This window comes from Pogona vitticeps, chromosome 3, assembly GCF_051106095.1.
Source record: "Pogona vitticeps strain Pit_001003342236 chromosome 3, PviZW2.1, whole genome shotgun sequence".
In the NCBI taxonomy this organism is placed as follows: domain Eukaryota; kingdom Metazoa; phylum Chordata; class Lepidosauria; order Squamata; family Agamidae; genus Pogona; species Pogona vitticeps.
In genome coordinates, this window is record NC_135785.1 from 241090179 (window position 1) to 241110768 (window position 20590).

Genomic DNA, 20590 nt, shown 5'->3' on the forward strand with positions numbered 1-20590 from the left:
GAGTTCCAGCTTTTTACCCTCCTTGTCAACTGGAGTAACATGGGCCTTGGCCGAAGGCCTTGAACAGCTTGTCTCAACAATGAGTGAGTTCGGAATGGGATGCTTGAGCAGAAAATGAGTGTCAGTCCCATGAATCTTGTAGAAGTGCTCCGTGCGACGAGGGACATTAGGTGTAGTCGCAGGCTGAGCCCAGAACTCCTTGATGGCCTCCATAACCACAGGCACAAAGGCTATACTGGGGGGAGCGGTACTGTCCTTCTTGATGTCCCCAAAGAACAAGTCCTCTCCCGGAGGCGAAGGAAGATTCAAGTCCAGTTTGAGTGTCTTGGCAAGTCTGGACATCATCTGAGAGTAAGAAGAAAAATCCTCAGATGGAGAAGGGGCGTGAGGATCACCAGTATCGGAAAGCACCAGATCACCCGGAGGCAAATCATGCGGTGGCAAGGGTGGGGGTTGCTCCTGATCGGAGTCAGAAGACTGCTCTGTGGACACCTCATCTGGATCAGAGGAGAAGACGTCCCTCTTCTTCTTTGGAGGGGGTTTCTCGATGCCGACCTGCGCTGTCGGGGGTCGAACTGGGACCACGGTCGGCGCCGAGGTGGAAGGAACCGGTTGCGGTGGAGGGGCAACCGGTATCGTAGGAGGCTGGTCCCTGGCTCGAATAGCCCGGCGTCGGCGTCGAGGCCGGGTCGACTCTGAAGAAGAAGACACATATATGTACCGGATCTTTTTGCGGTACCGGTCTCGAGATGCGGATGTCGAAGACGAAGAAGGAGACCTCGAACGGTCGCGTCGACGTCGATGGCGCTTACGACGCTTAGGGCGGTCGGAATCCGCCGAACAGGAAGAAGAGGATCGACGTCGATGCTTGCTACGACGTCGATGAGAACGGCGCTTCTTCTTAGAGCGTTTACGCTTAGAGGATTTCGAGTCTGAACGATCGCCAGAGTCGGACTGAGTGGAAGCTCGATGCCTCTTCTTCGACCGTTTCCGTCGAGGAGACTTCGACCTCGAGCGGCCGGAGGAAGGGGACCGGCTCGGGGAGTGATGCTTCTCCGTGCGAGAACGTTTGCCTCGAGGAGATTTCGACCTCGAACGCACAGGTGATCGAGGTATCTTCTCTCGAGGGGATCTCGAGTCCGAGTGTACGGACGAGATCGACACGGGAGGCGACCCCTGGCCCGCAGGAAAAGGGCTATGTGGGGCAGAAGCGAGACCAGTAGTGACTGCGACTAATTGGCTCGGCGTCGGGGAAGACCTTCCCGAAGGTGGTAGCACTTCAGTACGTCGAACAGGAGGAGGAGCGGGTGCCTCGGACGAGGCCTCGAAGCGCCTCGACAACTCCTCAAGAATCGGTGATGGGATGGAACCCGAGCTCGGAGAAAGTCGAATGGATGTCATTTTAAGCTGGGTGGCCGCCTTAGCTTTGGACGATTTCGACGGCTTAGCTTTCGGAGCCGGAGGCTCGGGGTTCGAAGCAGGAGCGGCCGATTTCGACGACGCGGATTTTTTCGACATTTTGGAAACTTTAGAGACGACCGACTGAACAGGAGCTGCTCGAGAAGTGGAAGCCATTTCCCCCTCCGAGGGCGCCGTGGAAGACAACGTTGACTCCCACAGATGAAGTTTGAGGCGCTGTTGGCGAGCCTTGAGAGCAGCCTTAGTGAAGGCTTTGCAGTGTGGGCAAGTTTTGGGATTGTGCGACTCCCCCAAACAATACAGGCAAGTATCGTGGCCGTCCTGATGGGGAATTTTGCGGTCGCACACCACACACCTGCTGAACGGCCCGGAAGGGGACATAGGGCAGAAAGGAAACCGAAACGACAAGTCCAAGGATAAGGCAGAGCAGTCCGAAATCAGTCCGAGTAAAGCCAGAAAAATACACCGAGTCGTCAAGTTGAAGGGAAAAAGCGCTAGGGTAGTCCGTGAGCGAAGCTAGGTCAAAAGCCAAAAATCAGATATATCGCAGTAACGCAGCTAAGACGAGAGGCTCCAAACCGCTAGGCGGAAAAATGGAACTGAGGGACGGTTAGGCTGGGCGTGCGCAGTAGGGGTAGTCCTAAACATTGTTACTTTTCTCTTGCAGCTAGAAAACGTTCCGAGAGGCCCAACGCTGGCGCTGGTATTAACCCTTTGTGTGCATTCACAGAAGACCACGATGAAGAAGCTTACATTAAAATATAGCACTTAATCTTTCAGGCACCACAATATTTTTGTCTTCTTTATTTTTTGTTTTTCTTTTGATTTTGGCTGGTATACAAGAATATAGATGACACAACAGCGATAATCTGACCAAACACACTGTGTTTCCCAACATGTAATATATGCAATATTGTAAAATGGGACAGGGAACCCGAGGCTCTGGGGCCAATTTGTCTTCCCAGGATTCAATTTTTGACCCAATAAGGTTCTCCCAATAGCCACCTACATTTTCACATGACACCAGTACTTGGTGGTTTCCCTGGTTATGATTCTCCCACTCCCCATGTAAAAGGCAGAAATGCCTCTCCTAAGGCTCACTTTCTGGTAGTAAGAGATTGAATTTCAAATTTCCTGGTGTTTTTGGTGTCACCCTTTTACCCCATTTTCCACTAGAATGCAGCCCTCAAGAAAATTTATGAAATTGAATTCAATCTGAAAGACATCCCCATCTTGGCTGTAATTATACAGGAGAGGTGTCAGACTATTTCAGAAACTTGAGCTGTAATATTATGTTCAATATTTGACAATCTATCTGCATCCACATATGGAAATTAATTTTTTCTAGTCAACAGTAAAACAGGCATTTGATGAAGATGGAATGGAACTGAACTTAAAGAGTTCAACTGTCCCTAAGAGAAAAAAAATACCACAGGATTCAGAATGTCTGGGATAAATTAAAAAAATGACTATTAAATCTAAGAAATTAAAGCAAAAGGGATAAATAAAGAGAGAGACTGAAAATTCAGTATTCTCAGATTTAAGCTGATTTCACTCAAATTCTTCAGATACATAATATGTATAGTTCCAAACCTCTGCATAAACATAGTCATAAAAATTCACTCAAATACAGGCAAGACAACATAAGACTTGTAAAAAATAAACAAGAGAGACTTATCTGCTGCTAATTTCATGCATTTTAGTACAGGGTGACCAAAATGCAAAACTGGTAACATGTTATGGCTTGAGCACATTCCTTTGCCAACCTCCAAGATCTAACAACTGTACTAGTTTCCAAGTGCCAGAAGATATAGTTGATAATATGCAAATATTCATCATGGTTACAGATGTTCATGGTCAGGCACACTGCTGATTTTGGGTCAGATGAGCTGCTACATTCAGTGGCACTTAAGATACTATGCATCAAATATTGAAAATAAAACAGATTATTTCAATCACATAAGCATAAACTTATACCAAAAGTTTGCTAAATATATCAATGTTATCATAAATTTAGGTTACTTGTTCCAACATATACCAGTGCTCATACAACATGAATAATTTCCCCAAGAAACTAAAAATGTTTTGGTACAAGTGTTTTCAATCTGACCAGTCATTCTCATCACATTCAGAGTCATCATCTGAATCACTGTATTCCACAGCAATGCGCCTAGAAAGAATGGTGGCCACATCATTTCCAACTGGCTCGCGCTTGGCTTCCTGTTCACGTTGCTCTTGTACCTTTTTCAGCTGGATTCCTGAAGTAAACAAGCAGACAGGTTATCATAACTTTTATGGGCAGTTTGCCTTTTAAGAATAACAAAGACTCAAAAAATAATGAAAATATATTAGTGTTTGCTTGTACAGTGTTAGAATTCAGAGGCTATTATTTTGATATACATAGTGATATACAATGAAGACATTCCAAAACTTTAGCTATATCCCCTTCTTAATTGCTTTTGTGTATCTACTGAATATTTTTAATTCTCATGCATCAGAATTTTTAAAAAATTGCACTGAGTGAGTTTGCAGGCTATTTTACGAACCCATGAAAAGTCCAACATATTGAGGGAATAGCACTAAGGATAACACTGTAGTTTGCATTCATGAAATGGTTTAATGTATACTTCATATATTTCTTGAAGATACTGAGAATTCAGAGTCCCCCACCTCCACCCTAACTGGAATGAACCTATTGAAAACTAGAATCCATCCCTGGCATCAGTTTATCACAAAAAGTGACATTTTTGGTCTCAATACATCATCAGCTAGGACCCAAAAGTAGCACAATGGAAACTATCCATAGATAGGAGCAATTCCCCTTCCCCATTTTTACAATAAAAATTCTATATAAAGCAGTTGAAACTTAGCAATGCTGTTTGAAACTCTTGGGGTAACAATGTTTCAGAGCATCTACATTACAAGTGTAGTGAATACTCCAACAGAATGTCACTCTGGCAGACTAAAATCTGGGACATGAGGGTTAAATGCAACTGAGAACTTAATCTACCACTGAAATCAGGCAGTCAATGAGAATATACTTACAAGAGAAAAGAAAAAATCTAGATACATCTCATGTTACCTAAGCTATGGACTTATTTATATCTGCCATTGTATATATAATGCAATATACTGTACAAACAAGTTAATTGTGCTCCATTAAATGTTTCCTGTTAGACTTATACTGTATAAGCATTAGTCTTTTGCTGTTCACATCTCTTTCTCCCCGCCCCCCAACATAAACATCTATGCCTGCATCAGCCTACATCTAGGTGGACTATTTTCCCACCCCTCAGGACCATCCGTGGGGTCCAACAGCCCTCCAAATGAAACCAGAAAAGACTGGAAGACAACCTTCAGCATAAAAAAAGACATTTCTCTTTTCAGAAAAAACCCAAACATCCTTTTTGTCTTAACAAGGTGTGGAGGCATACAGGGAATACACAAACTGGATTTTATTTAAATTGATAAGATAACATTTGCCTAGTAGTCCAATAATCAACATGCTATATACTTTCATGAGATCGGATATCATACTGTGCCTGATCATTACATCTCGGGAGAACAGAAAGACAAGAATCCTCACCAACAAACAAACAAAAACAAACAAACAAACTCACTCACTCATCATGTAGTTATATAACTGTAATGCTCTAATTACAAATTAACCATCTGCATAATACATAGGTGTGGAAAACCAAGATTACTATGCTTAAAAATGCACACCAGGATTGAGACATCTTAGTGTGCCCTTACCCATCCGAATAGCAGCCAGAAGATCACTTCGAGCATCACTGATGGGTGCCTGCATAGGCTCATGTCGTTTTGTCTCAGCCACTGCAGGAGCATGCATCGGAGAGGAAGAGAGAGAGGATCCTGCAGCAGGAGGGCCTGGAGGGGGAGGAGGCGGGCCTGGAGGAGGGGGAGCTGTAACAACAAGCCCAGTAGAAGGAGGATGAAGAGCAGCAGAATACATAGATCCAGTCACTAGTCCAGTATGGGAAGGTAGCACAGGGATTTGGAGAGGACTAACAAAAGCGGTCTGTGCAGAAGGAATCATGGGTGGAGGGGGAGGCGGCGGGGGTCCTGAAGGATTGTAATAATCCACCATCTGAGCTGCAAGCATCCTATACATAAAATAGAACACAATATTTGTTAACTGAAGTATCAGCTGACAGATCTGCAATGTGCACCCATTACGGATGCTGTTTCATTATGAATTTGAAATTTTAAAAAAACAGGCCACATTACCTTTGCCTATACCCATTTTTACTCAAGCACCTTAAATGCATTATTGGGAAACAGTAATTTCTCCTTATCTATTTTGTTTAGCTATTTCATCTAAACAAGTAAGCTTCAAGTACAGCAACAATGTAACCATTCCACAGACATACACCCCACCAAGATTTAGAAACAGCAACTAATGGATAAAACTTGATCTTTCCTCCCCATCCCTCTTCTCTTTGTGTCTGTCTATCTTAGAGTGTAAGTTTGAGGAACTGGTATTTATTTTATGCAAGGCACTCTGAGAGTCTTTGTTGCATGAAGAACAGGGCAATAATGCTTTCAACAAATAATAAAACAGATTTTTACCCATAATCTGTTGGCACCAGTGTAACTGTGTCCAGAGATCCATCTAATACTTGGGGTGGAGGTGGAGGTGGTTGCTGAGGTCTGTTCAGTGTAGCATGTCGCATTGTTGCAGAAGGGGGTCGATATTCATGTTCAAGGCCCTGGTTTGCGAGCATATACTGAGATCCATCTCCTGATCCATATGAAAGCATCATTGGCTGCTGATGGAGCGAATGATTTGGGGTTGCAGGATATGAGTAACTAGTAATATCAGAGGCATGAGATCTAAAATGCAAGCGGGGGGAAATGAGCAAAGTATGAATAAAATGTATTATTTTCACTACTTCCTTGTGAAAGAGGGCCTATTTAAAATATTATGATTTTTGCTAATTTTTAGTGAATCGCAAAATTAGAGAAACAATTATCTAGCAACTACCAAATGCAGCTCATATTCACAGAAGCTGAATTTTCAAATCAACCCAAATTCCCAAAACACAGGAACATTAAAATGATGGTATATGCATATTTTCGCATAGTGGAATATTAGTTCTGCAGGGAAAGTGGTAAAGAAGCAACATAAATAAGAAAGGAAAAAGATGGCATAAAACCTTAGAATAAGGCAGATTTCTAGAAGACTTTAATTTACTAGGAATTGCCTGTTTTCAGCAAATAAGTAATTTGATTAAAGAGGCAGAGAAAGAAATATTAGCTGAACAGAGGATTTATTTTAAAAAACTGCAGCTGAGTTCAACAAACTATGTTGTTGCAGCCGTAAGGTGCAGAAAGCTGCATTAATAAGACATATTGCGCAATGTTGTCATTTAGTTACAAAGGGTGTCAGGAAAGTAAAGTGAATTCTTATCATTTTATTCAGATAGGAAGCCAGGCAAGCAACAAAGCAACAGAGCTTTGAGTAAAACAAAGTAAAACAAACCCTTTGGGCATCTTGGCCTCTTTTGAGCCGCCTGCCTGCTCTTGTTTCTTTATGTCACTTATAAACTCAATGCCCATTTTCCTTCTCTCCCATTCTTCTCGTCTTGTCTTTACTTTCCTCACATTAATTTGCTGATGACGGCTTGGATTCAGCTTGTGTTTCTCCCTCTGAATCACAATGGGCAAAGTATAAATTCCTTATGAATCCAATTATATAGTTTGGAAACATGAGAATTTCAAATTGCTGCAGTTATACGATATGGATATGTTTGCATATGGATACACATTTTAAATACTTAAACAGTGCCTCATAAATATAACAAGAATTTGTGAAGTTGTATTCATTTGTTTTAACACAACAGTTGCCTTTATAGTCCATTCAAAGTAAAACAAATGTATTACATAGTGGAAACAAAGAGAAGGGATTCAGTTTTTAAAAATGAAACCAGCTAAAGCAGAACAGTGGACATAGAAGATTGCAAGAATTAGTCCAGAAAGATCTCTCTCAGCTGCAGAGCAGAAGAGCTTGCCATCTGACTGAAATTGATACTTAAATCTGTATTTTGAGAAATAAGTGCTAAAATCATGGCAGCAAATCACTGCAAATTAAGAAGTCAATGTAGGCATTTCTTGTTGTGCACCACGTCACATATGTAAGAGCCACTGCCTACCAGGGTGGATTTGATTTAAAACAAATTGATTGAAAATTTTAAAACACTGGATTTTCTGACTATTTAAATTTTTTAAAATTTAAATTGTGATTTAAATCAATTTGATTTTTAAAAAATCTGTATTTTTTATCTACCCTACTGCCTTCACTGACTTACTAATGCACAGGAATTTGCCACTAAGATTTACACTGATTGCATTACAATAACACATATAACTAATAGGATTTTTGCCACTGTGCTTTTGTAAATCACAGATCAATATTACAAAGGAAAATAAGTTATAAAGCACAACTGGGAAATCTTCTCCTTATGCCAACAAGACCATATGCTGGATAAGAATTCTAAAGATACCTGATAGTGGCAATGCCCTTTAAAACTTGATTTCATGACATTTAACTTTTGGCAATTCCTTTTTGCTTTAATGGCCTGAGTGTTAAAATCACTACAAGGCATAAACAAGCAATAATAAATGTTAGTAGAATTATGAAACCACAGTAGGATGCACTACAGTGTTTGTTTTTTTCCTTCCAAAGAACAAATAGAAAAACATCCATCTCAAGAGACTATTTGGCCAATCAATTTTAGCTGTTTTCCCTGTAAACACAGGCCTTCCACTTAGCTCAAACAAGAAAAATACTAGCAACAAGTAAAGCAGTGCACATTGAGAATATTTTTTTTCGTTCAAAACATTATTTTAAACAAGAACAAAACTTTGCAATTCCTCTTTGAATATAAGCTGAACACTGATTAAAAGGAGTTAACTCAAGACTGTCTACCATAGTTGTCTGTATGGTATTCTAATCTAGAAGACACACAATCAACAAACACAGGTCCTTTGGATACTCTTGAAGATATACGTTAGAACATACCATATTTTCCGTGTATAAGACACTACTTTTTCCTAAAATCATTACACTAGAAATTGAGGTGCATCTTATACACAGAAGTAAGCTGAGATAGCTGAGGAGAGAACAAAAAGGCACATACTTTGCCTCTTTAAACAGGCTTCCTTCAGTCATGAGGCTTAGCTTCCTACAGTCAGGAGACTTAGCTTCCTCCAATCACGAGCCTTATGGAACTGATGTCAACTGATGCTGAACAAACCAACTGGACCACACCTCGCTGGAGGTAGAGGCTGTAGGCTCAGATTCAACAGGGAGTCCTAATGTCTGAGTGTTCTGAGCCCAGAGGCTGAATACTCAAACCTAGATTTCCTTAATTTTGGGGCTAGAAAAGTGTGTGTGTGTGTGTTTCTTATAAATGGGGCATGTTATAAACGGAAAAGTACGGTATATGGAATGTTTTGCTGTAATTCTTAACCTGTAACAAATTGAAGGATACTGTACATAAAACAAGAGTCTTGCTGTAAACAGACCTAGTATCAGGGGACAGAGATCCCTCGGATGATGCTCCATGGTATACATTTTGAGACAACCTGTTGTCTGGTCTAAGCTCTTTGTCATATGCCATCATATTCCACTCCTGGCGCCTGTTTCTTGCTTTTCTAACCTTTTTCACCTCACGAGTTGTTCCATCTATACGCTTTTGCTCCTAATGTTACAGAGAGAAAGCGTGCGAATGGAAGAGACAAGGAAGGAAAGTACAAATTAAATGCTGTTAAAAGTATGAAGAACAGATATACAAGTGAGCCAAGCAAACTATAATGAAGACATGTATTAAAGATTCCACAGGAAGTTATTTAGTGAAGAGAAATCAGGTGTGTTCTAACATATCTAGCAAGCTTACTCATATGTACCCAAGATGTGTGCTTTCCCACAAAAAAACTATTGATGACGTTCTGGTTTACACAACTTGTTTTAAAATCCCATCAGAGCATTTCTGATCATCTTGGTGTCATACAAGCAAATAAAAATATTCACAGTGTTTTGGAGAAAATGACATCAAAGTATTTTCCCACTGTACACTAAGCATCTGTACAGATGTGTCTACAGACAGTAGTAGCTTTATTTTTTCCTGCAGTAGAGCAAACTTGGCTTCCGTCCAAATGTCATGTGTATCTATGAAAGCAGCTCTGCCTTCCTCTTCATCTCTCTTCTGGAAAGCCTTCAGGCTGCTTTTTTTCTCTTTTTCAATAGCTTTGCATATTTATTTGATAAGATATGTGTTTGGTCTTTCAAAGCCAAGTCAATGTTTTTATAGTTAAACCAATCTCTGAAGCAAGGAAAGTGACTTCACCATTCATATGAAACCCTCTGACTAAAGACAGAGACAATGACTGAAATGTGGGAAATATGTGCTTTCTATGCAAACGTACATATGTTTAGAAGTATGCTGATTTTTAGGCAGCCAAGTTAGAGCAGAAATTCTCATGGTATTTCTCCTTGTGAATTAAGTCACCACTTATCAGATACATAATATATCAGATTTCATGAATTACAGGGGACAAATTGATCACATTAGAAAATACTCGAATACAAAAATCCTGTGTTTAGGAGGCACTATAATAAAATAACTCCATTGGAAAGAAATGATTAGATTTACTAGCTTTAAATAAACCCAGTTAAGTAAAGCCAACATTAAAAGAATACGAAATATCCTGTGGTCATACAATTTACTCACAAAAATTAAACAAGGTTTTCCTCTATATTGTCCAGGTACTCTTGGACAGCACAACCTATTTCTTGATTTAATCAGCATAATTTCTGAACAAGTTTTATCATTAAAAACCCTGACTCACCTTGTAGATTACCTACATTAAGGTGAGGGGCAAAGGAAGCATGACTTAGTAGCCCTCGAATGTCCAGTATCTCTGTATAATGTGGATAAAAGACTTTGTAGTACTTTTATATTTCAAACACCCATTTTGTTGCAAAGTTTGAAATCCCAGTCACTGAAAGATCTATCAATTTTTCCCATCACTGGGCCAGAAAACACGGTGTTTCTCATTTATCTAGACTTCCAGATCCAGGAATGTGGTGTACAAATATTTAAACAAAATTATATGAAATAGCTTGATGTGTTTCTAGCATTTGCAGACTTCTTTATTTAATTGCTTCTCTTTATTTTATCCTGCATCTCAAAGTTGTAATCTATCAGTGGCTTTAGAACTCAAGTATGACTATGTTCAGATAGTATATATTAAAAGAACGAGAGTTTATTTTCTATGAAACCAATGATATTATTGCTTAGCTACATAAGCAGATATGGAGAAATCAGGTGGCATTTTTCCTTCATGATTTCATTTACATGCCTTGCACTTTTAGACAGTAAACATCATCCTTCATTCATTCATATGTACGTGGACCACTGTTTATCTATGATCTAGCTATGCTAACTCTTTAACAGTAGAAGCATTGTACCACAAACCTTCTAAAGCTAAAGATATCTGCATAGTTTTAAAAAGTAAACTGCAGAGTTCACCTTTTGCCTTCTCTTCTCTTTTCTTTTGTCTTCTGTATCTTGCAACATTTTTTCTTTCCAGAGGTCAAAGAAATAGGAAGGATCCGTATAGAACTTTAAGCCGTCTTTTTTATCATCTCTGCAAACAAAATGAACAAATACTGGAAGAACAATAGAAGCTTGCTTAACACACAACAGTTTTCCTCACCACTGGTCTATTATGAGTAAGCACCAAGCCTGCTACTTCAGATGAGGAAACTGGAGTGTTTGTTCATGTGCATACTTACTATTTCTCATGATACTGGTCAGATAATTCAGATCAACATAATGCAAATGCTATTTTTCTAAAATAGAACTCTGAAGTGCAAGCCATTCGTTTGCAGCTATGCTCAGAATGTAGCACAAACTACACTAGCTTAAGCAAAGATGCCCACTGGAATAAAACTGGTCCTTGAATTAAGTATGGCATGATAAGAATTAATATTAGTAACACTTTTTAATGTAAATACACAGCTTATGAGCATTTATCACTTGTCAGCTTTGGCTGACAGATCAAATTACTCCTTCTCCTAGACAAGGATCCATGCATTGATAATCTCACATTTAATTACCTTAATGCATTTTATGTGGGGTTACCTTTCTGCTGGAATCAAAAATTACTACCCTGCTTCCCTGAAAATAAGATCTAACCTGAAATTAAGTCCTAGTATGATTTTTCAGGATGCTCATAATATAAGCCCTACCCCAAAAATAAGCCCCAGTTAAGTGAAACCCCGCCCTCTACCATTGTGCAGCAACCAGAAGAAGATGACATGACTGTATTTGAATAAATGTAGATTGCTGTACATGAAAAAATAAAACATCCCCTGAAAATAAACCCTAATGCATTTTTTGGAGCAAAAATTAATATAAGATCTTGTCTTATTTTCGAAGAAACACGGTACATGTACTAACAGTCTGACTCATACTGCTTCATTTGTGCTTTATATATACTTCAGCTAAACTAATCCGAGATTAGTCTTAGATTAGTGTCTTGAAGACCCATTTAACACCAAGATCTAAAGAAAAGGCACATAATGTGATGGAAAGCTAGTTACTCAAGACCCTGAATACCCATCATGCAGCCGTCTTTTTCTTTGAAGACAGGTATTCACAAATGCTGCTGTGTTGATTTTTTTTTCACTCTCTGGTTAATAGCACTGAGTCAGGGATGAAGAGGTGATGGTTTGCATTAGACAAATGGAATTGGGCCAGAATACTGAGGGGAGAAGGACACAGCCCTCTACAGTTCTGATCATATAATTTTCTCACTGCTGTTTCTAGACAAGAAAGGAAAATACTCACTCAGGTAAATGGTGGACTCAGGCCATGGAACCCTCACATCACACAGTCTGACTCTGAGCTAGGGTGCAATAACTGTCTCCTGAAAAAGCACTTGCCTACAGGCACTTGACTGCTTCTTCAGTTTATCATGTAACTCTGCTCTACCGTTGGTACTTACAATTCAAATATCAACAACACTCAAGGTCAAAAGGTATGTGTCTATTTAAACTCAGCATGTTGTTACTAGTTTTCTTCTGCATGATTTTCATTTAATAGATCAAAAAGAAAAAAAATCTACATCTTCACAAAGGCCAAAAAAGCAGGACAATTTAACAATTTCTAGCTACTGTACCTATAGGAAGTAAGAATATTCAATGGAGGTGGTTTGTCACTCTGATTGTAAACATCTGCTACAGGGTTAGGAATGCTGCTCTTTGAAACCACCTGCTGGTCCTGTACAGTAGAACTTTTGAATGCCTTTTTCATGTTGATATCCTGTAAAGAGACTATTAAGGGGGAAATGAATATAAACAAAGTCAGAACAATAAAATGTAACTGCAAGAGTAGACTATCTGTCCAGATGGGCGGGATATAAATCTAATAAAATAAATACATAAATAAATAACTTATATAATACAATATAATATAATATTTATATTAATATTATTTATAGCTATACTAAACTATGTTTTAGAACCATAGTGCACAAGTGTGGCTCTTATATTTTAAATATTCTATATGAACCTGCAAAATAAGCTTAGAGACACACAATTCTAGATAGTTAACAGAATGTATGCCTTTGCAGTTATCTAGGATAGTTATCTCAATGAACACAATCTCATTCTATGAATAAACGTAAACCAGTGAAATAAAAAAGAATTATTCTGCATCCAATACAGTACTAAACTTGACATGTGGCACTAGGTACAAGGAAGAAATGTGTGTAACCATAAACCTGTTCTCAATCAAATACTCTGGAGGGCTGTTTTTCTCAGCATGACTGCCACTTTAAGCTGGTTTTTTTCCATATGTCCATTCTGCATGCAGAGAGCTGAGAAGACAGTGCTATTGGAATATGCCTGACATACTACCACACCACTGACTCTACATAGTACATGTAGATGTCTCTTTCCATACTCTCAGCTCTATGTATGGAAATCCTGAACAACTGCAAGACTATACCCTCCACTAGAGTGAACACATGCAAGAAGTTCCAAAATTTATTATAATAGCTACCAGAACCTGGTTCTGAAGGCCGCCTGCTCTGTATAGCAAATTATTTAATGTGAATGGACCAAAGTTATACTTAGATCAATGCAATGACACTGTCATTGATCCATGAGAAGCAGCCTAGTTTCAACGAAATCAGTAGACTTAAACAGAGCACAGGCTATATACAGTGGTACCTCGCTAAACTACAACCCCGCTAAACGACGAATCCGCATAACAATGACTTTTTGCAATCGCTATAGCGATTTGCAAAACAGTCATTCCAATGGGGGATTTTCGTTGGACATCGATTAGGTCCGTGCTTCGCAAACCGTTTGTTCCCAAGACAACTATTTTTCAGCTTCGCAAAATGGCTGCCCTGTGTTTTCCAGACCCATGCTTCGCAGGGCAGCCATTTTTACAGCTTTGGCGCTTTCAAAATGGCTTCCCTATGGGCAATCTTCACTGGACAATGAGGTGTTTTCCCCTTTGGAATGCATTAAACTGGGTTTCAATGCATTCCAATGGGGAAAGGGTTTTTGCACGACAATTTCGCTAAACAGCGATTTTCACGGGATGGATTATCCTCATGCGGGGCACCACTGTAGTATCATAGGACCAATTTTCTTTGGTGACAGCTTACTCTAAAGTAGTTCCATTTGTAACAATGGGCTAAATCAATCACTTCTTAGGATAGATTCACTGAAATGAGACTGAAGTAAGTGGTAACAAATAAATCTCATTCATTTGAGTGAGTCTGTTCTAAGCAGGATAATGTTAGATTTTGCCCGTGTTACTCTTCTTGAATAAAAGGTTTAAAAGGCCTCTGCTGGCATTCTTCATCCATATACAGTAAATTTAATTAATAATAATAAATAATGAAAACAGAATCTGCATGCTTTAAACTGCATCAAATAATAGATGCGGTTTAAAGCAAGTCTTTTACAAACATAGAAAAGGGGACGTACTGTATTCTTCACTGGAAATATTAAGGGGTAATAGTTTTAAATGTCCCAATTCCATGCCTGTCTTTTTTAAAAAGGCAAGGCAAAATACAACTCAATGCCAACTCCAAAAGAGAAAGTAGTGATGGTTATTGAATTAATACTCTTGTCAATATCAAGACTGGCTCAATGCTCAAGTATAGTTACCTACCTTCTTCCACGGTGGAATCTAACTGAGTAACTTTGACAGCAAGACGGTCAATTCTGTCTTGAAGGGAATTTGCTCGGATGTAGAAGTTGTTGGCTTCATTAAACAGCTCACCAAATATGTCTTCAGCATGTTTGCCTGAAGGGAAACATGAAAACATCTTCTTCAGAATTTTAATCATTGTAGTACTTGCTGGTCCTAGATTTTTGTATAAAGAATTATAAGGTTTTATTGGAAAGTTAAATTTTGTCACTATAGTGGTGATGTTTTTCACTTCATTGAACCCTATGATTTCAGGATGCATCCCTATGGCCAAGAATACTGCAGGCACCCACTCCTAGATCTCCAAACTAGCATGGAGAAATAAATAGAACAGAAAAAAAGTAAGCACATCCATACAAAAACAAAACCACTCTGCTTTTCTAAACTCACCATAATATAGGGACATGCTATATGAGACATCATAGGATAAGAATTCAAAGTGACTGAGCACCTATCCTATTGACTCTTCCTTTTCACAAAACATGAGTGCTAGGATTCCTAGCCCCAAAGCACACTGGATAGCTGAGATAAACTTTAAAGATCTCAGACTGTTCTACTGTTCATAAAAAAGTAAGACAAAGAAAAGGATTTTTAAAACCATCCAAGGACTTACTTAAACTGCTTAGCTGGCGTATAATAGCAGCAAGAGTACCATTGGTTACACATTCTAACTCACTAGTAATTCCTTCTGGCAGAGCTCCTCGGCAAAGGTGCCGAGGCTCGATGTTCCTTTTTACTAAAGGCATAGTTCAATTTCCTGTTGAAAGAAAATAACAGAACATTAATCACTCACCCACTCAGTAAAAATAGTAGTTACTATTTCTTTATAGAACAATAAGGTTGGAAAGCAGAAGTCCATACTGCAGAAGAAAGAACTCTTGCCCCTTTATCTTAAGTAAATCTTAGGAAGAGTGCAAAGCAGTTTTCTTCCTTGTGGTGCCTTAGACTAGCCATTCTCAACCGAGGGCCTTGGCACATTAGAAGGGTGCCACAGACTGAAATCTATGAGAAGGGGAGCCCCAAGAGTTTGTGGAGGGCCCTGGTAACTGAATCAATGAAATACCCAAGCAGCATTTTTTGTTTTACTTGTGCGTGTAATGGTTTGTGTTATGTGCATGGAGTGAGCAGAGTGAGTCAGAAAGCTGGTAGAAGAGCATAATGGGACAAGTGGCAGGAGGAGGTAGGAGAGGCAGAGAGAGGTCTCAGAGACCTCTCTCTGCCTCTCTTGCCTCTAAGGGGCAAGAGGTCTGCTGGGCTCCTTGTTTCACTGTAAGAAGAGGCTTGTGACTCATAAAAAAAGCAAAGCATGCTACTTATACACCGCCCCATAGCACTTCAAGCACTCTCTGGGTGGTTTACAAGTTAATTATGCAGATTACACCCCCCACCCACCCCGCAAGCTGGGTACTCATTTTACTGACCTCGGAAGGATAGAAGGCTGAGTCAACCCTGAGCTGGCTTCCTGGGATTGAACCCCAGGTCGTGAGCACAGTTTTGGCTGCAGTACAGCAGTTTAGCCACTGCGCCACGAGGCTCTTCTCATGTATAAGTCAACCAAGGTTTTTCAGATCAATTTTGAGACCTAAATTTCTTTATACACTACACGGTATTTATTCATTTTTAAAAACTATTTCCTATTTTGAAAATTAATTTCAGAAATAACAAGTCCATGTGTTTCTTGGGAGGAAAAAATGTCAGTAGTATTCTGTGATGTATATATGTATTCTATGGAATACAGATGTGAAGGAGCTGTAAAGAAAAAGGAGAAAGAACAGGGTGAGCCGTCCCCTCAACTAGAGACACCTGAGAGTAAAGAAGAAATAGAGGCAGGGAAGATAACAGAAAGTGAAAAGTTGAATGTAGAAGAGGAGAAAGAAAAGAAACCTAAGGGAAAGAGGGAAAGATTCAGATTTGTCTGGTGGAAGAGAGAGAAGGAGAAAGAGGGGAGGAGTTAATTTTATCCGTGTGGGAGGAGGGAACAGGAGAGGAAGGCGGGAGGAGACAATTCAGTATATCAATGACAGGAGAAAGGAAGGAAGGAGGGGGAAAAGATTTGGAATATGATAGAATGAGAGGGTTGTTAGAGGACTTCCCGATATTTGTCAGATCGTCTTCTTCCACCTAGATCTACCCAAATCACCCAACATAGCCAGCAGGGACGGCTGAGGGGCCTAACGCTGAGAGAAGCCCGGAAGGAAAAAAACAAGAAACCGGGCCTTCTCGGCAGTGGCCTCTTGGCTATGGAACACCCTCCCAACTGAAATTCGTCTGGCACCCTCACTGGGTGTTTTCAAAAGCCATTTAAAAACTTGGCTCTTCAGGCAGGTCTTCCCTCCAGTCAATTAATTGATCCTTATTTTTTCTTTCTTGAGGTATGCCATCTTTGTAATATGCTGTACAGAAACAAGTGTTAAAACTGTGTTTTAGATGATTTTATATTGTCATATTGTTGTGTTTTTATCCATGTAAGCTGCCCCGAGTAGACATTGTCTAGAGGGGCGGGGTAAAAGTCTAATAATAAATAAATAAAAATTAAAATAATTTAAAGGTAGGAGGATTACTACTTGATCTGGATACATCTAAGAAGAGGGGCACATCAATCGATCCATTAGAATGGACGCTGTGGTTTTTTCCACGGGGACAAGGTCCCTCGAGGAAGGTGATTCGTCCAGACTCTTCCTTCAACGACCCACCACTGGAGGGAGATTGGGCAAAGCACCCTTGTTGTGGAACAATCTGCACAGTTTGGAGTGCTCCAATGAGGAAGCCAACCGATCCAGAACGTTTTGGGCCAGCCCCTCTATGAATCCTGTCAATTCCAAGACAGAATTGTTATCCCTACAATACGGGCAGTTACCCGATATCAGTTTGTTTGAACCAGTAGAAGTTACTGTTGATTAACCTAATGGTAAACCAAATAAACCTGTTAATGTTAAAAAGAGACTCAGTTGTCATTTCCCGCCAAAAGAGAGGAACTGCTTCAGATCTTTAATGAAACCAGTCAGAACATATCATATGGTTTCACTGCATCTCTGCAAAACCCATCTTTGCCTAGGTGTTTGAACTGCATGACTACATTTTCAAATGAAAGCATGAGCCCAAGTAAATTGAAAACAACTTTTGGATACCTTGCATCCAGACCCTTTGATTTCTTCAAAAACCTTTGAGAGAATTTCAAGAAGGGCAACACTGACACAAATTTTTACTCAAACATTACAGAAATTAGATGTTGGATGGTCAAGCAATCTAGATGTAAATTTCTAAGGGGAAGGGCCTTCAGCACACAAACTAACTTGTTTACCTGGTTGTTTACATACATACTGACCAATTAGAGGGAGTTTGTTGTTGCGGGGGTAGGGTAGCTCCACCTCTGTTTCCGGCCCTTCTGGCCATGAGGTGATTGACCTCCATTGTTGGCCACCATTCCTGCACACGCTTTTCAAGATGTAACACCTCCACACTGGCCCTCTGAGCCTGGATACCTCTCCAGCCACGTGGGCCAAGGACAAGAACATTGTTTTGCTACTTTTCTCTTTCTGTATCTACCTGAAACCTTCTGAATGCTTATCTACGTGAGTAGAATATAGCTTTCTTTCTTTTATACAAAAAAAGGCCTCCTGAGTGTTATTTTAAGTGCTAGTGTTTGGTGAGGGGCGGGTATTAAAAGGGAAGCTTCTAGCTAATTCTGCCCAACTGGCTGGCACTTCTTGCTGTGCATTTTACTGGAATTCACACGAGTTTCAGTACCAAACACTCTCTCCAACATTAGACAAGTGTCTTGTTGTATCATACAAAATTAGTAAACTGATTGCGCAAACTGAAAATGCTCACAACATTGGTAAGTCACTTATTCTGCCTTCAGTGCCCATAATAATATCTGATGTCATGAATCTGACTGTGAAAGAAACAATTCAGGCAATTCCTTTGAGTAACTCCACTATTGCCAGAAGAATTGATGAGATGGCACATGACATTGAAGAGGTATTGGTCAGTTCAGTCCAACCCAAGAAATTCTCCTTACAATTAGATGAAACTACTTTACAAAATAACAACACTCTTCTTATGGCTTATGTGAAATTCTCAAATGGTAACAAACTGATAGAAGAAATGTTGTTTGCCAGGAGATTAAAACAGATACTAAGGGACTGTCTAATTTTTGAAGGAGTCGCAAGTTATTTAAGTGAAGACAATTTTCCAATTGAGAATATAATTGCTTGTGTAACTGATGATGCCGCTTCCATAGTTGGTCAATACACAGGATTCATCACCCATCTAACAACCTTCTGTCTTTACTATTTATCGCATCATACAAAGCACTTAGTATCTAGGAACACAGGAGAATGCCTCAATATTCGCTTTCAGTTGTCATAAAGGACATAAACATAATCAAATCCCGTCTTCAGAATTGTCTTTTCACCACACACTGGTGCTGCACATCGAGATTAGGCGGCTTTCCAATAGAAACTGCCTTCAATATTTTATGACCCTCTGGGACACCAGTTTCCTTCATGTCCGTTAAATAACATGGAGGAAAACTTGTTTATGCTAAAGCAAATATATTTTATCTGACAGATATTTCTTTTAAATTGTTAAATAAGACCTTACAGGGCAAACACAGTAACCTTCTAGATAGTAAGGAAGCCATTGTTTTCTTCCTTAAGAAACTCAAAGTCTATTGGCACAATACAGGATGCTGGGAATTTTTACAATTTCCAATTGTAAAACCTGAAGATGATCACAGAGTCACTGAAGGACAATGATCTTACAGTTTATGTGAAGCATCTCAAGTAGATACACAAGGATATGCAAGAAACACTTAATGACTTGTTAAACCTAAATATCCCAGATTGGATTTTTTTCTAAATTTTATTTTACAGGTTAGGTGTAGGGATAGGGGACATGGGATTGAACAGGGGTTGTAAATCAACATGAAAATTTTAGAATACTCATTCCTATCAATTACATTTCAAAAATACATAAGATTCCAGAGTAGTTTATTTATACACATTCTATTTCTAAATTAATCTTAGGCTTTCAATTATCAAATATTAATTTGCATCCTATTTCTAAGCCAATCATAAAATTTATGTCAACAATCTTCATAAGTCATCTTTCTTGTTGAGTCTAGCCATTCTGATTGTTTATCCCTTTCCACTGTATCCAGGATTTTTGCTATTAACTCCTCTTGTGATGGATTCTCCAGGTCTTTCCAATGTTTAGCAAAAAGAATTCTTGCAGCTGTCAAGATATGGATGACTAAATATTTTTCATTGGATTTAATGAATCTGGGATTATATTTAGAAGAAGAAATTCAGGGGTTACAGTTATTGGAATCTCTAGAACCTCTTGCAAAAGCATTTCAACTCTTTTCCAATATTTTTGGGCTTTCCCACATGACCACCACATATGATAAAAAGAACCTTCTTTTTCTTTACATCTCCAACAAAGATTTGAAATTTTAACATCCATTTTGGCTAATTTTGTGGGAGTTATACACTATCTATAAAACATTTTATATAATTTTTTCCTTAAAGGCTGACTTAGTGAGTTTGTGGTGACTGAATACAAAATTACTTATAGATGAAGAAATCATTAAGATAGTAAAGGAAGAAATGAAGGACTACTTTCAGAGGAATTCTACTGAAGGAATGCCCATGCAGACGGCATGGGATGCCGGTAAGGCATTCCTTCGAGGTATTTTGATAAGACTTGGATCAAAAAGAAGGAAGTCAAAAGAGGTCAGATATAAGAATCTGGAGTAAGAATTAGCAAATTTGGAAAAACAAATGAAAAAAAATCCACCAGTAGTGCAAATAAAACAGAAAATTCAAATTACACAACATACTCTTTTGACAGAAGCTACTGCAACCAAACTGAAATTTGCTAAACAAAATTACTTCGACAACGCC

At 39.3% G+C, this 20590-nt stretch overlaps 1 protein-coding gene and 1 long non-coding RNA gene across 6 annotated transcripts in view; one reads left to right on the forward strand and one right to left on the reverse strand.

Moving 5' to 3' along the window:
* Positions 1-11706, forward strand: part of LOC144588043 (uncharacterized) — a 39765-nt gene extending 28059 nt beyond the window's left edge. The window contains exon 2 of the long non-coding RNA XR_013543364.1: positions 11663-11706. This is a non-coding gene — a long non-coding RNA (uncharacterized LOC144588043). The remainder of the gene's footprint in view (positions 1-11662) is intronic.
* Positions 2469-20590, reverse strand: part of WASF3 (WASP family member 3) — a 36244-nt gene continuing 18122 nt past the window's right edge. For 2 of the 5 annotated variants that reach the window (XM_072993725.2, XM_020788613.3), the window contains exons 2-9: positions 15295-15438; positions 14643-14777; positions 12631-12784; positions 10977-11094; positions 8971-9146; positions 6013-6276; positions 5176-5546; positions 2469-3677 (exon numbers count right to left, since the gene is read on the reverse strand). In XM_072993725.2, coding sequence (XP_072849826.2) covers positions 3520-3677; positions 5176-5546; positions 6013-6276; positions 8971-9146; positions 10977-11094; positions 12631-12784; positions 14643-14777; positions 15295-15427 — 1509 coding nt within the window. In that variant the 5' untranslated portion in view covers positions 15428-15438 and the 3' untranslated portion in view covers positions 2469-3519. Of the gene's footprint in view, positions 3678-5175; positions 5547-6012; positions 6277-6925; positions 7093-8970; positions 9147-10976; positions 11095-12630; positions 12785-14642; positions 14778-15294; positions 15439-20590 lie in introns of all 5 variants that reach the window. The other 3 variants (XM_072993726.2, XM_078390016.1, XM_072993727.2) reach the window with 2 other exon arrangements.